At 42.6% G+C, this 17,236-nt stretch overlaps 1 protein-coding gene across 1 annotated transcript in view; it reads left to right on the top strand.

Annotated features, from left to right (window-relative positions):
• Positions 1-16,165: 16,165 nt before the first annotated feature.
• PSTPIP2 (proline-serine-threonine phosphatase interacting protein 2) overlaps positions 16,166-17,236 on the top strand; it is a gene marked incomplete at its 3' end in the record, with an annotated part of 182,808 nt that continues 181,737 nt past the window's right edge. Inside the window, exon 1 of the mRNA XM_082274537.1 lies at positions 16,166-16,316. Within this exon, the coding sequence (XP_082130663.1) occupies positions 16,284-16,316 (33 nt within the window). The 5' untranslated portion in view covers positions 16,166-16,283. The remainder of the gene's footprint in view (positions 16,317-17,236) is intronic.

Below are 17,236 nucleotides of genomic sequence, written 5' to 3'. Positions count from 1 at the left end.
ATCTGGCTCCCCCTAGGAGGGCACCCTTGCCTCCTTGGGACTTGAATTTGGTTCTGTCCGTCTTGCAACGTCCTCCATTTGAGAACATCCTGGAGATTCCTCTGCCTGCGCTGTCACGGAAGGTCGCCTTTCTGGTGTCGGAGTTTGCGGCCCTGTCTTGCCGCTCGCCCTACCTGGTTGTTCATAGGGATAAGGTGGTCTTGCGACCTCATCAATCTTTCCTTCCAAAGGTGGTGTCCGATTTTCATCTCAATGAGGACATTGTCTTGCCTTCGCTGTGTGCGAATCCTAAGCATCCTAAAGAGTTTGCCTTGCATTCCTTGGATGTAGTCCGGGCGATCAGGGTGTACCTGTCGTCTACTGAATCCTTCAGAAAGTCGGATTCTCTTTTTGTTCTTCCTGAAGGACCTCGGAAGGGTATGGCTGCGTCTGGGGCAACCATTTCTAAATGGATCAGACAGACGATTGTACAGGCTTATTCACTTAGGGAACGGGTTCCGCCCTTACCTGTCACGGCGCACTCTACCAGAGCAGTGAGTGCGTCTTGGGCCTTCCGCCATCAGGCGTCGGTGTCCCAGGGGTGCAAAGCGGCGACCTGGTCATCCGTGCACACCTTTACAAAATTTTACAAACTTGATGTTTTGGCATCGGCAGATGCCTCCTTTGGCCACAGGTCTTGTGCTGTGCTTTGTGCTGTCTTGGCATTTCATAGCCTCTGAAACTGTTATAGGTAGTGAGGAGTGATATCAACAATTTACACCCTTAGAAAGCCTGAAGGCGGTGATTGGTTTTGGGGGTCCTGTATGCGGCTAGACTGCCAAAAAGTCTCACACATGTGGTTTGGGGGGGGGGGGGGGGGGGTTGTGCTATCTTGGCATTTCATGGCCTCCGAAACTGTGATAGGTAGTAAGGAATAAAATCAACAATTTCCGCACTTAGAAAGCCTGAAGGCGGTGATTGGTATTCGGGGGTCCTGTACGCGGCTAGACTGCCAAAAAGTCTCACACATGGGGTATCCCCATACTCAGGAGAAGCAGCAGAATGTGTAATTCCACATATACCCATGGCATGTGTGAGCAATATATTATTTCAATGACAACTTTGTGTACATTTTTTTTTTTGTTGTCATCTTTCAAACACCCGTGACAAAAAAATTAAATATTCAATGGGCTCCACATGCCTCAGAAAATTCCTTAGGATGTCTACTTTCCAAAAAGGGGTAATTTGGGGGGGGGGGGGGTTACTGCCCTACCCTTTTAGCACTTCAAGAAATGAGATAGGCAGTCAGAAAGTAAAAGCTGCGTAAATTCCAGTATATACACCATAGTTTGTAGACGCTATAACTTTTGCGCAAAACAATAAATATACGCTTATTGAGATTTTTTTTTTTATCAAAGACATGTAGCTAAATACATTTTGACCTAAGTGTATGACAAAAATTGAGTTTATTGGAAACTTTTTTTATAAGAAAAAGTAGAAAATTTCTTTTTTTTTCTCAAAATTTTCAGTCTTTTTTCGTTTATATTGCAAAAAATAAAAACCACAGAGGTGATCAAATACCACAAAAAAAAAAGCTCTGTTTGTTAGAAGTGGTTAAAGTAATGCTGTGCTGTATGGCAAAAAATGGCCTGGTCATTAAGGGGATAAAACCTTCCAGGGCTGAAGTGGTTAAAGTAGAGATAAAAGCAAATCTTTTTCTATTTTGGCTAGAGTAAAGCCCCGTACACACGTAGCGATTGTCGGCTGAACGATCGGCCGTCTTTTGTCCGGTGCTGTCCTGTCGGTTGAAAAGTGCTAAAGACTGCACACGAATTTTGTCGGCCAACAACAGCCGACTGCAGAAGTGATGTCATGTGATGGTTAACTTTCCGTGTGTTTTTTCTTCTCTGAGCATGCCCAGTCTTGCTCATCTGCTGTTTGTTGGCCAAATTCTGTACTGACTGAGGAACAATCGGCCGTTCTGGTGTTGGCCAACAAAAATTTTAAAGCATGCACACCAGATTCTGTTTGGCCGAAAAGTCGCAGTCGGTTGTCGGAAGCATCATACTAACCAGCCAACATTCGGCCGATCGGACGTTGGCCGAATATTTACGGCCGACAATCGCTACGTGTGTACGGGCCTTTAGGGAAAGTTATAACCTCTCAGTTTTTTTGGCCATTGTGGGCGTGTCCCATTGGGCAGATATCTCTTTACTTCCTGTCCCATAACCACAAGAAGAAGTGAAGGATTCCCTGGTTGTTACCAGAACTAGTGTTCCCATTGGAAGACATTGATTCTATTCCCATTCTGTAGACCACCGAGTTCTTTTTTTTCTTAATTCCAGTGATAACCATTAAATAGAGAAGGTCAACACAGCAATAAAAACATGACAGGTGTTCTAATCCCTCTCTACTCAAGGCAAAACTTTTTTTTTTTTTTTTTTTTATATATATAAAGTTATACTTTAACCAGTTCTGGACCGGAAGGATTTGCCCCCTTAATGACCAGGCCATTTTTTTTGCTATTTGGCACTGCGATATTTTAACTGACAACTGCGCGGTCGCGCGACTTTGCACCCAAATAAAATTGATGTCCTTTTTTTCCCACACATAGAGCTTTCTTTTAGTGGTATTGGGTATTTGATCACCTCTGCGATTTTTTTTTTTTTTTTTTGCGCCATAAAGAAAAAAAGAGCGACAATTCTGAATCTGAAAAAAAAAAAAACAACAATATTTTTCACATTCTGCTATATAACATTTCCAAAAAAAAAAAAAAAAAAAAATTAAATATTTTTTTTTCACCCTTTTAGGCCAATTTGTATTCTGCTACATATTTTTGATAAAATAAAATCACAAGAAACGTATTTTGATTGGTTTGCGCAAAAGTTATCGCGTCTACAAACTAGGGGAAAGATTTGTCATTTTTATTTATCACATTTTTTTTTTTTTTTACTAGTAATGGCGGCGATCTGCGATTTTTAGGGGAACTGTGGCGGACAGATCGGACCTTTAACTGACCTTTTTGACACTTTTGGGGGGACCAGTGTGGCATTACTACAGTAATCAGTGCTAAAAATATGCACTGTTACTGTAATATTGACACTGGCAGGGAAGGGGTTAACACAGTGGATGATCAAAGGTTTAAATGTGAGCCTAGGGGGGTGTTTACTAACTGTGGGGGGGGGGGGTTGGGCTTTTGAAATGATCATAGAGACATTTGATCCTTTATAGAAGGATCACAGGTGCACTGTGATCATTTCAGAGAGAAGAACGGTCAGCTGTGTTTACAACAGCTCTCCGTCCTTCTCTCAGTGGGGAGCAATCATGGGTGGCCGGCGGCAATCGCGGCCGCTGGCGGTAGCGGTGCACGCACGCCCACCAGCACCAGGCGAGCGACTGGCGTACCCCTACATCGGGTCGCGTAGGAGGGGCTGCCTGCGGCAGTATAACTGCGGCGGGCGGTCCGTAACTGGTTAAAACAGAGGTGTCCAACCTGCGGCCCAACACAAAATCGTGAAGTTAATTCAAAAATGTTGATTTTTCTTTTTTGGAATTTTTTTGTAAAAATGCATTTACACTTAGCGAACACATGTGCCAGAAAAAACTATTTTGACAGCATCTCTTTACTGGACCTAAGTTTTATCTTCTTCTTAATGTCTTCATAATCACGCCTTATTCATGTCATCATATTTCGGCAGCACCTATATTTAGGAGTAACTATTTAAAGATGAAGCACACGAAGGGCCAAAATATTAAAATAGTGTCTTGAAACTTCATTGAGAAATTCTATTACAACCTTTGAACCAGATATTGATGCATTTATCAAAGCAGTGTCATATATCGCACTAGTTTTGTTGCCCTTTTTTACTTTTTATAATTAAAAAATTACCGAAAAAAAATGAAGTTTTATTAATCCAGTACATTATCTATATCAGTAATCGTTAAGATGTGATCTCCCCAACTTTTTTTTTTTTTTGCTCCTCACCTATCCTTATTAGTGTATTTTGTGTGGTCCAAGCAGAGATGTATAGTAACGAAGTAGAACTACTTAAGTACTGTACTTAAGTACCGAAATGCAGTATCTGTACTTTCCTAGAGTAGAATTTTTTTCTCCTACTTCTACTTTTACTTCACTACATTTTTTCGATGATTTCAATACTTCTACTCAAGTATTTTTTTTTTGTGCTGCATCGTTACTCGTTACTTTTAAAAAAATTACCACTGCCAGAACAGTAGATGGCAGGTTGCATAAAGCTCAAAAAAATGTGTATAATGTCATTTGTAAATCAGCGCATACGAAAATAAAGGCTGTGTATAATAAAAGCTGCTATACCAAATCTTTCCAATAAAAAGAAAATATGAAACAAACAAATAAATGGTGCTACAGCGCTTAAAGTGCATCAAGAAACTACTAACAAACACAGGTTAATCATTTGAATAAATCATTTGAAATAATAAAAACAATATGATGTTCAAACTTTTGACTTCTTTCTTTAATAACAACTACATAACACAGTACTTGTACTTCTACTTTCAGTACTTGAGTAGAATTTTTTTTTCAAAACTACTGGTACTTTTTACTTTTAGTACTTAAGTAGCAAATTTTTTGAAAAAACTACTTGCAATACTTAAGTAAAAAAAATTTTGAATACTTTAGTACTTCTACTTAAGTAACTTTTTCTGCGAGCACTTCCACTTCTACTCAAGTCATTTTTTGATCGAGCACTTGTACTTTTACTCAAGTAGAAATTTCGAGTACTTTATACAAGTCTGGGTCCAAGACAATTCCTCTTTTTCCAATGTGGCCCAGGTAGGGCATTAACGGATAAGTTCACCTTTGGGAACATGTTACATGTTACACCCATTTTTCCAAAAGAAAAAAAAATAACACATGCACGTTTTTTTTTTTTTTTTACCTTCAAAAAAATGTGCACTTATTATTTTTTTTTCTAAAAGGTGAATTTATCCTTAAAAAAAAAAAAACTTGCACTTTTAAAATCACTTTGAAGGATAAGTTCACCTTTACAGAAAAAATAATTTAACATACTTTTGAAGGAAAAAAAAAAAGTGCAATTATTTTTTCCTCTGGCTTTCTGCTTTCTTCAGTAACCCTGTCCTGTCGCATTACCACTAACCATCAGAAAATGGAAGTGAGGTTCTGAAAAAACAATGCTTACTGCGCATGCGCCATACGTTCCAAAATGGCCGCTATGCGTTCCAATGGGTTTCCTAATCTAACAGAACACAAAGGCATCATCGGACATCTTCTTACACCCACAAAGTCTTAAATTTCACCCTTATTTTAGCAGTAAACTCACCTTTTATACTGAAATACAGTATTACATTTTTATTATTATAGTATTATTAGAATTATAGTAAATACAGCGACAAGACTGCAGGCCATCTTGGTACACCCCGAGCTGCTCAGCGCCAAACTGATTTTATAGTTAAATAGACTTTTTCACTCGGTCGCGGTGAAATAGTCTATTTCAGTATATAAGGTGAGTTAACTGCTAAAATAAGTGTGGAATTGAAGACTCGCTTGGGTGTAAGAAGATGTCTGCTGCCGCCTTCGTGTTCTGTTAGACTAGGAAACCTATTAAAACGCATAGCGGCCATGTTGGAACGTATGTGCAATAAGCAATTTTTTTTGCAACATCACTTCCGGCGCATTTTCTGATGGGTAGCGGTATTCTGATAGAACACCCCCACAGTCCATTGAAAGTCTGTATGCCGCAGTGGAAGATAGTACATGTAGTTTATTCATTCTCAAGAATCTGAATGAATGACACAGCTGTGTGGGTGAGTCCTGCACAGCCACACTGTTTTTAAAAAGTGACAGCTTGGGGGTGAGAGGGGGCAGTTTCATGTTCCACCTTAAAGCAGAGTTCCAGCCTTTTCACTCACCTGTCTCATGGTCCAGCGATGCGGCCGCTCGAAGTCTCGATCCTCTTCCCTCTGGTCTCGGCGGTGCCGGCATCCCGCCCCCCCCCCCCAAAAAAAAAATGACATGCCAAATGTGGCACGTCAGGGGGTTATTACTACCTAAAACGGAAGTTCCCCTTTTGGGTTGAACTCCGCTTTAATATGGGTGGAGCAATGTAACATGTTCCAAAGGTGAACATAGCCGTTAACTATTTTATCCTTATGCTATCATTAGTAAATAGATAGGATTGTATGTTATGTTTACTTGTTTTAATTATTTATTTATTTTTTTACATTTCTTTAGTTGGTTTCCGGCCTAGGCCAAAATGATTTCATACATCCCAGGGTTCTTGCCCATTTTTTTTTCTTTTTGGAGGAGGGTTTTATTTTTAACTAAGAGCACACCCTCCTGCCTGCATGCCTTAGATAAGGGCTGATGGATTCCAGGAAGTAAATGCTACATCACCTATCCTTACTCAAGATGTCTGTGGCTAGAAGTGCTAAAACATGTTGTACTTACCTGTTCTATGTAATGTTTTTGCACAGAACAGCCCCAACCCTCATCTTCTGGTATATAAGGTGAGTTTACTGCTTAACTAAATGTAAAATTGTAAATGTAAATGTAAGACTTGCTTGAGTGTAAGAACGGCCACCTCTACTTCCATAGTTGCCAACATTTAAAAAATGTTTCCAGGGACACTTTGCAGCACAGCTATCAATTACCACACCCACTTCCCTGAAGCTCCGCCCACTCTGCATAATTAATCTCGCCTACTTATTAGATTATAGAGTCTACTCCATATAGAGAGAATTACAGGAAATTGAAGAGGGAATTTCAAACTTAAGGCCACAGTAGCAGAGTTGGAATAATTCTCCCATTCAACTGCACTACTTCTGCGTAACATTTATGGGCAGCCTGATTAACAGGTGCTTCCAGGGACAATATAAATTACCTGGGACAGGCTCCTATTTGCAGGGACTGTCCCAGGAAAAAAAGGGACAGTTGGCAAGTATGTACTTCGTGTTCACATTAGGAAACCTATTGGAACGCATAGCGGCCATGTTGGAACGCATGGCGCATGCACAGTAAGTTGTTCTAGTTCGTACGCCACTTCCGGTAGCAGAATCTGATAGGTAGCGGTATTCTGACAGAACACAGGCAATGACGTGGGCATCTGAAGAAGGACCCCAGGAAGTAAACAGGAAAAGAGAAGGCCTTCAAGCGAACAATGACGTAGACACCCAAAGAAGGACCCCAGGAAGTAAACAGAAAATAAAAGGACATCAAACAGGCAATGATGAGGATACCTGAAGAAGGACTCCAGGAAGTAAACAGAAGAAGAGAGAAGGACATCTAGCAGGCAATTATGTGGGTACCTGAAGAAGGACCCCAGGAAGTAAACACTGGAAAAGAGAAGGAATTCAAGCAGGCAATGACGTAGACACCCAAAGAAGGACCCCGGGAAGTAAACAGAAAAAAGAGAGGACATCAAACAGGCAATGATGAGGATACCTGAAGAAGGACTCCAGGAAGTAAACAGAAGAAGAGAGAAGGACATCTAGCAGGCAATGATGTGGACACCCGAAGAAGGAGCCCAGGAAGTAAACAGAGGAAAGAGAAGGAATTCAAGCAGGCAATGACGTAGACACCCAAAGAAGGACTCCAGGAAGTAAACAGAAGAAGAGAGAAGGACATCTAGCAGGCAATGATGTGGACACCCGAAGAAGGAGCCCAGGAAGTAAACAGAGGAAAGAGAAGGAATTCAAGCAGGCAATGACGTAGACACCCAAAGAAGGACCCCAGGAAGTAAACAGAAAAAATAGAGGACATCAAACAGGCGATGATGAGGATACCTGAAGAAGGACTCCAGGAAGTAAACAGAAGAAGAGAGAAGGACATCTAGCAGGCAATGATGTGGATACCTGAAGAAGTACCCCAGGATAAACAGAACAGAAAAGGATCATCACATGACCCTGGTTTTGGACATGGCCGTTTTTTTTTTTTTCATACCAGCGGTTAGTTAGAGGGAGGCATGGAAGGCGGCATTGCTAACATCCCGGAGGGGAGCTTTAAAGAGTTAGTGCACCTTCACCACAAAACTGCCTATGCAGGTAAGAGGGGTGTCTGTAGATAAAAAACAAACTGCAGCTCCAACCAAAATTGGATAATGCCCTTGCTATAGATGTAGGCCTTTTATGTACCTTCTGGAGCCTGTGTGGAAAACTCCCAGCGACAACATCATCCCATCCTGCCTTGTTGCTAAGACACTTCCTGCCGGTTCAAACCCCATTGCACACTCTCTCTGTCTCTCTCTCTCTCTGTTCTGTCGCGGTAGCTCTGAACTCTGCGATGCTGCCATGGAGGAGATAGTGGACCACACATGTGCAGGGGTTTGAGAGCTCGCTCCTGTGATGGTCTTAGCAATGGTCCCAGCTGCAAGGTGGGACAGAATGAGGACATCTCTGAGAGTTTTTCAGCCAGGCTTCAGGAGGTATGTAAATGGCCTACACCTATAGCAAGGGCTTTTATCAACTTTAGTCTGAGCTGCACAGTTTGTTTTTATCTGCAGACGCCCCTTATTTGCACAGGCAGTTTTTGGTAAAGGTGAACTAACCCCTTTTTATGGAAAATGGTGCTTTCCCAAACCAAATGTCACTTAGGCCCCTTTCACACAGATGGTGCGCCGGACAGAGTCGGTTCTACTCAGCGGGGGATCGATCCGCCGATCCCCGCTGAGCAGGCGGATGACAGCTCCGTCTCCGCTCTGTGTGCAGAGACGGAGCTGTCAGATCCCTGCTGTCCTCTATGGGGAGATCGGATGAGAACGGACCGCCTGTCCCTTCTCATCCGATCCCATCCTCCAGACAGATGGAAAATAGGGTTTCCATCCATCCTGATTTCACGGACAGGATCGGATAGCAGCGGGTGTCGTTGGACATGTCACCACTGACACCCACTGCCCCATAGGGATGCATGGAGCATCCGATCAGGTCCGCCTGAAAAAATGACGATCGGATCGCCCGTGTGAAAGGGGCCTTAGGTTTTTACCTACCAATTTGCTTCTTTTGGGAAACAGAGAATCGATAACATTTTCTCTTTTCCCCCACAAACCCCACCTTATACTGTACTGACTGACATCACATCCCATGCAGGAGCAGAGCAGTGAAAGCTCCCAGCACATTGTGGAATGTTAGCTGCAGGTGACCAAGCACACCTACAAAAAAATATATACAGTATACATTTATTTTACAAATTTAGTTTATCATTTTTTTTTTTTTTTTTAGCACTTTTATTTATCCTGTAAATGGTTAAATTTGGTATTTTGAGAGGCCAGAATAACGAAAAGGGAGTGGTGAAAAAAAAAAAAAAGCTCTTGCTAGTTTATCTAATCTATTATTGTGTCCTTCCTGGTTCACCTAACTGGGTGTGTAGTCGGGGTGTACTGTGTGCGGAAAGGTGTCCCTTTCTCATTACAGAAAGTAGGGAGGTATGGCGTTCACACGGCTGTAGGGTGCATTTTGTGAAAGGGAGAGGAGGCAGAGACGCAACGCACTTAGGGCTTGTTCACATTTAGGGGGTGGTAAAACCCAGCGTTTGAGTTGCGCTTTTACTGCCCCTCAACCATTACCTACTTAAGGCCCCTTTCACACTTGTGCGACTGCAAAGTCGCATGACAAGTTGTACTCAATGATTCCAATGAGTACCATTCATATATGTGCAATTTCCAGTCGTCCCTGCACTACTTTGGTCCGACTTTGATGCGTTTTAGTTAGTTTAGTTAGTAAACACTCCCCTAGGCTCACACTTAACCCTTTGATCGCCCCTAGGTCAACCCCCTGACAGTGTCATTATTACAGTAACAGTGCATATTTTTAGCAGTAATTACTGTAGTAATGTCATTGGTCCCCCTGAAAGTGTCAAAAATGTCACTTAGGGGTCCGATCTGTCCGTCGCAATGTCACAGTCCCGCTAAAAATAGCTAATCACCCCTATTACTAGTAAAAAAAAAAAAAAAGACAAATCTTTCCCCTAAGTCTCTGATTACTAGTAAAAAAAAAAAAAATGTCAACGGATTTCATTTTAAAAATCTGGTTACCTTAGCCTTAAGCCTCGTACACATGGGCAGAATGTCAGGAGACATTTGCCAGTACAAATAATTCCAGCCGACATTATGCCCGTGTATATGTCGGTCTGTCCGACAGAAGCTGGCTGTTTGATTGGCTTCTGTCAGACTTGCATGCTGGAAAACCAGCAGATGACTGACTCCCGATCAGCGTTCTCAGCCAATGGCAGAGAGCGCTGATCGAAGTGTTTTGGCGGGGGGTAACACAACAGCTCAGCAGGGGAGATCGCTGGACTAACCTAAGTACAGAGGCTCCCGACCGGAGATGGCAGTTTTTTTTTTTGTGCAGTTTTTTATTTTTGTGCAACCTGCACATTTACAGGTAAATAAAACTGTAGTGTGTACCAGGCTTCCAAGCTGTTCCAGTAGCCAAAAAGATATTTATTTATTATTATTTATTTCAGGTAGTTATATAGCGCTGTCAATTTACGCAGCGCTTTACATATACATTGCACATTCACATCAGTCCCTGCCCTCAAGGAGCTTACAATCTAAGGTCCCTAACTCACATACATACACAGTAGGGCCAATTGTTTTTATACAGGATTCAATTAACCTACCGGCATGTCTTTGGAGTGTGGGAGGAAACCGGAGTACCCGGAGAAAACCCACGCAGGCACAGGGAGAACATGCAAACTCCAGGCAGGTAGTGTGGTGGTTGGGATTCGAACCAGTGACCCTCTTGCTGCTAGGTGAAAGTCACTGGGGACAATGGAGTAACTCCTGAACACCCCCTGGTTTACTGTTACAATCACTACCTGGTGCAGAAAAAACACTGGACCTCTGTTATATTGGATGATGTGTCCGTCTGCAGTATGCAGGGAAAGTCTGAGCTCCATGCAGGAACTGTTAGCATTGAGAAGATGTTCTACGGTTGGGCATTCCACCCCAACATTTCCTTTGTGTTTGAAATAAGCTTTTAAAAAGACATAAACCAGTTCTGGCCCGGAAGGATTTGCCCCCTTAATGACCAGGCCATTTTTTGCGATTCGGCACTGCGTTATTTTAACGGATAATTGCGCAGTCGTGCGACGATGTACCTAAAAAAAATTGTTGTCTTTTTTCCCCTACAAATAGAGCTTTCTTTTGGTGGTATTTCATCACCTCTGCAATTTTAATTTTGTTGCGCTATAAACAAAAAAAGAGCGACAATTCTGAAAAAAAAATATATATATATTTTTCACATTCTGCTATATAACATTCCCCCCCCCCCCAAAAAAAAAAATGTAAATCCAATTTTTACATCTCTTAGGCCAATTTGTATTTTGCTACATATCTTTGATAAAACAAATACAAATATGCGTATTTTGATTGGTTTGCGCAAAAGTTATCGCGTCTACAAACTAAGGGAAAGATTTATGTTATTTTATTTTTTTTACTAGTAATGGCGGCGATCTGAGATTTTTAGAGGGATTGCGGCGGACAGATTGGACCCCTAACTGACATTTTTGACACTTTTGGGGGGACCAGTGACATTACTACAGTAATCAGTGCTAAAAATACGAACTGTTACTGTAATAATGACACTGGCAGGGAAGGGGTTAACCTAGGGTTGATCAAAGGGTTAAGTGTGAGCCTAGGGGAGTGTTTTTTCTAACTGTGGGGGGGAGACTTGCGAAATGACCATAGAGACATGTGTTTCTATATAGAAGGATCACAGTGCTCTGTGATCAATTCAGAGAGAAGAACAGTCAGCTGTGTTTACAACAGCTGACCGTTCTTCTCTCTTAGCGGGGAGCGATCATGGTTGTCCAGGGGCAGTCGGTGCTGCCGGTCCCGTGGATTGGCATACCGGTTGCCTAGTGGGGGCAGGCGTGCGCCGGTGCGCACTCGCCCCCAGGAGCGCTCCCGCAAACCGCCGTACAGGTACGGCAATTCGCGCTGCCAAGTCAGCCTATATATGCGGCGGGCGGGCGGCAAGTGGTTAAAGGACTAGATTTCCATTTTTGCAGGAGATACAAGGAACATAAGTCCTATGCCTGGGGACAAGGTTATCTCATAAAGGAGTTTCTCTTGCACTACATAAGGCTCATTTGGGTAGATGCAAAGCCACAGACCGTACTATGGTCCCATGCTCCCACCTTGCGGAAGCTCAGCCTACACCACACAGATGCATGTTATTTTAGTAGCCTTAAAGCGGAGTTCCAGCCTAAACACACACTCACCTGTCCCACGGTCCAGCGATGCGCCGTCTTCTCCCTCTCTGCTCTGCGGCGCCGGCATCACTGATGTGGTCACCCGAGTGGGCACCCGAGTTGCGCTATGCATCGTGATTGGATGGCAATCTTCTGGGACCTTTGACATGTCCCAGAAGATTGCAGGGAGGGAGGGAGAGAGGAGAACTTCCGCTCAGGGCGCTGCGGCTCTCCGAGCGGAAGTGGGAGCGCCACCCAAAAAAATGACATGCCAAATGTGGCATGTCAGGGGGTTAGGACTATTTAAAGCGGAAGTTCCACTTTTGGGTGGAACTCCGCTTTAAGAGAAGAACATCTAGGAGTGACATCAGGACTTGATGTGAAGTACAAACTACCTTCTTAAAGGGCCACTTGAGCTATAGTGAAAAAAAAAGCTCTGGTTGATGGAAGCATGACATCCATAAAGGAGGGGCTTCCTAGTCCTAACTGAAGAATAATTTACGATAAAAAGGAGATGTTATTTATTCATTCCCTAATGAGTGGGAATTGGAACCTTACTTAAAACAATATTAACCACTTGCCGACCGCCCGCCGCAGTTTTACTGCGGCAGGCTGGCCCGGCTGCGCGAACCGATGTAGTACTACATCGGTCGTGTGCGTGGTGCTGGGGGGCGAGCGAGCACGTGGCGTCGCCGGCAGGCTCTCGCCGCCGCTAGGCAGCGGGGATGCCGATGCACGGGGCCGGCCTTCCGCGATTGCTCCCTGCTGAGAGAGAAGGACGGGCAGCTGTTGTAAACACAGCTGACTGTTCTTCTCTCTGGAATGATCACAGAGCGCCTGTGATCCTTCTATATAGGATCACAGGTCTCTATGGTTTTCACAAGCCCCTCCCTCCACAGTTAGTAAACACCCCTTAGGTTCACATTTAACCCTTTGATCACTCCTGGGCTAACCCCTTCCCTGCCAGTGTCATTATTACAGTAACAGTGCATATTTTTAGCACTGATTACTGTAGTAAAGTCACTGTTCCCTGCAATAGTGCCAAAAATGTCAGTTAGGGGTCCGATCTGTCTGCCGCAATGTCGCAGTCCCGCTAAAAATCGCAGATCGCTGCCATTACTAGTAAAAAATAAATAAATAAAAATGACATAAATCTTTCCCCTAGTTTGTAGACACGATAACCTTTGCGCAAACCAATCAATATACGCTTATTGGGATTTTTTTTACCAAAAATATGTAGCAGAATACAAATTGGTCTATAATGATGAAAATTTTGATTTTTCAATTTTTTTTTGGGGAATGTTATATAGCATGTGAAAAATATTGTTTTTTTTTTTTTCAAAATTGTCGCTCTTTTTTTGTTTATAGTGCAAAAAATAAAAAATTGCACAGGAGATCAAATTTCACCAAAAGAAATCTCTATTTGTGGGAAACAAAGGACATCAATTTTATTTAGGTACAGCATCGTACGACCACGCAATTTTCCGTTAAATTAACGCAGTGCCGAATCGCAAAAAATGGCCTGGTCTTTAAGGGGGCAAATCCTTCAGGTCCAAAACTGGTTAAACCCAAAACCAAAAGTGTATTATATTTCAATTTACCAATTCTGTTTAAAAACCTTAGCCTAAAAACTATTAAAGGTAATTCAGATACAAAATTGTAAAAAACAAATTATGAAGGTTGAACATGAGTCTTTTTACAATAATGCACTAATTTAAATCACAATGCAAAGAAAGTTGTTATTGGATGCAAAATTGTAAACAAAAATACAAAAAGCAATTTACTAATTCTTGCGATGCGATGGCTGCATTTGTTTAGGCTTTTTTTCCCTTATTTTCACCTGGTGATTCTGTCAATAAATCGGTTGTATTTCAATTTTCTTTAACAGAACAAACTGTCCCACAAAAGCAGTAGAGGGATAAGACAAACCATTTATACTTACAGGGGCGTTTACAATTTCCAGCTTTTATTTATGTAAAACCTTTATCCCAATAGGAAAAGAAAAAAAAACAACTGTTTGTTGTAACTGTTTAACCACTTAAGCCCCGGAAGATTTTACCCCCTTCCTGACCAGGGCCTATTTTGCGATTCGGCACTGCGTGACTTTAACAGACAATTGCGTGGTCGTGCGACACTGTACCTAAACAAATTTGGCGTCCTTTTTTTCCCACAAACAGAGCTTTCTTTTGGTGGTATTTGATCACCTGTGCGATTTTTTTTTATCATGCGCTATAAACAAAAAAAGAGCGTCAATTTTGCAAAAATAACAATATTTTTCACATTTTTTTATATGAAATTCCTAAAAAAAATGTAAAAATCAAAATTTTTTAACATTTTAGGCCAATTTTTTTTTTTACCATATGTTTGGTAAAAAAAAAAATCGCAAAAAACGTATTTTGACTGGTTTGCGCAAAAGTTATTGCGTTTACTAACAAAGGGAAAGATTTTTGTCATTTTTTTTTTTTTTTAACGAGTAATGGCGGCGATCTGTGATTTTCTTTCGTGGGACTGCGACATTGGGGCGGACAGATCAGACCCTTGACTGACATTTTTGACACTTTTTACCAGTGACATTACTACAGTAATCAGTGCTATACATATGCACTGTTACTGTAAAAATGACACTGGCAGTGAAGGAGTTAACTGTATTGGAGAGGGAGGGGTTAAGTGTGTCCTAGGGGCGTGTTTCTAACTGTGATTGGCTGTGGCTTGCTGTGTAAGAACAGTGATCAACGGTCCTACATAGTAGAACCGTTTGATCACCATTCATACACAGGGGAGAACTGACAGGCGGCTTTGTTTACATTAGCCGTCTGGCTTTCTCCCGCTGTCACGGACGATTGCGAGTGCCCGGCGGACATCGGGTCCGCCGGGCACACGCGCGGGGGGGGGGTCCGTGACCAAACGGGAGCGCGCATCCGGCGGCGCGCTCGCTCCAAAAACCCTTACAGGCTAGCGACGTAGCCCTACGTCGCTCTGCCTGTGAGGGGCTGACTGCCGACGTAAATAGTTGTGCGGCAGTCGGCAAGTGGTTAAAAAGTGTTAGCTTTAATTTGTAAGTCAAGTCCATCTAAATCTGTTAGTGTATCCAATAATACCCTTTCTACAGAATGACAATGATGCTGTCCAAAGGTGTCTCGGTTGCTCCTCCATCCAGAGTGGAGACACTGGCAGGATCAGCAGGTAAAAAAAAAAAAAAGCCGGAAAAAAGAAAACAAATGCAGCCAGCAAATCTAAGAACTAGTAAACTGTAATATATTTCATTTTTAGGTTTATTACTGCTCAAAGTATAGCTGGGGATGGCGACTACTGATTTAAAACGTTTATCCAGTTTCCTGGCGAGTACCCAACAACCTTCCAAAATTTGTTTATTGTCATGGATTTATTGGCTTTACCAGCAGGTGAATGGTACTTGCTTCATGACCTCTGGAACCTGTGGTTAATCAGATACCGGTCAGGAATTTAAGGTCAGGTGTTCAATTATAGAGGCCCCATAGTTATTCCACATAAAAACAACAAAAAAAAAAAACATGCATGGAAACAAATGGCCTAGAACAGCCTTTCCCAACCTTTTCAACACAGAGGAACCCTGGAAATAAATTTCTGGTCTCGGGGAACCCCTGATAAAAATCTACAACTCATGACACATTAGTGTGACAGTCAGTGGGAAGAATTCTCCTTACTCTTGTCATCATTGGGAAGAATTACCCCCTTACAGATAGCTAAAAGGAACAATGGGGTCATTGGGAACTTATCTGAGAGGCAGAAATTGCCCATTGCTCAAGGAACCCCTAGCAACCTCAGGAGGAACCCTGATTAAGAAAGACAATGACAAGGGGTGTTATATCTATACTGACCAGCAGGGGTCACAGTGTACCCAGATTCTGCTGTGACCGGTGTCTGGTGTAGTCAGCATAGACCAGCACAGGTTGAGCCTGTAGGACTCAATGGGGCAGGGCATTGTAAAGAGGGAAGGACAATTGAGGAACTAATTATGACATTATTCTTGGCAGATAGTAAAGTTTGGTTTTCTGCAAGCGTGTACTGACATTTCACTTCCCTTTCAGTGGAGTTACTAGCAGCTGGTCCTGGCAGTGCTGAGAATCAACTGGGATTCATCATGAGAGGGGCTTTCTTCAAGGACAACTTCTGGGTGAGTCACTTTGTAGAAAGCGTATAGAGCTCTTCTTTAAAAAAAAAAAAAATGACAGCAGAAACAATGTTAGGGTGCAGCTGGAAAGATGTAACCAGATTTTATGTGGTCAGGATGCTGAAATAGGACTACCGTATTCTCTCTGCACTTTGGATTCTCTATTTTTGCATTACATGCCAAAATAAACTGGTGTTTTAACAGGCAACGTTCAACAGGCAACCTGTACTAGGAGACATCGGAGGGCTGCCATCGCTAAACTTTAGTTAAAATTGAAGGTTGGCCGTCTTTGGTTTAATGAATTACCAACCAGAAACTAAAATGCAATTTAATAGTAGAGTCAAGGCTCCAGATCTGCGTACTTAGGGTCCTTTCACACGGTGCGCCTTCCAATGAGGTCCGTTCTGCTCAGCGGGGGATCGATCCGCCGTTTCCCGCTGAGCAAGCGGATGACAGCTCTGTCTCGGCTCTGTGTGCGGAGACGGAATTGTCAGATCCCCGCTGTCCTCTATGGGGGGATGGGATGAGAACGCACCGCCTCTCTGTTCTCATCCGATCCACTGGATGGATGGAAAATAGGGTTTCCATCCGTCCTGATTTCACGGACAGGATCGGATACGGATGTCAGCGAGTGTCAGCGGACATGTCTCTGCTGACATCCGCTGCCCCATAGGGATGCATGGAGGATCCGATCAGGTCTGCCTAAAAAACTGACAGATGGATCTGATCGGATCGTTCGTGTGAAAGGACCCTTAGTCCATGTCTGGGTTCCAAAAAGTACTGAAGTTGCATGACAGTTACCTACAGCATCTCACAAAAGTGAGTACACCCCTCAGATTTTTATAAATATTTTATTCTATCTTTTCATGTGACAACACTGAAGAAATGACATTTTGCTACAATGTAAAGTAGTGAGTGTACAG

The sequence above is a fragment of the Pelophylax lessonae genome (assembly GCF_965119305.1).
Source record: "Pelophylax lessonae genome assembly, chromosome: 1".
NCBI classification, from domain to species: Eukaryota; Metazoa; Chordata; class Amphibia; order Anura; family Ranidae; genus Pelophylax; species Pelophylax lessonae.
The sequence above is the reverse complement of the archived record's forward strand: the minus strand, read 5'-3'. Positions and strand labels throughout refer to the sequence as shown.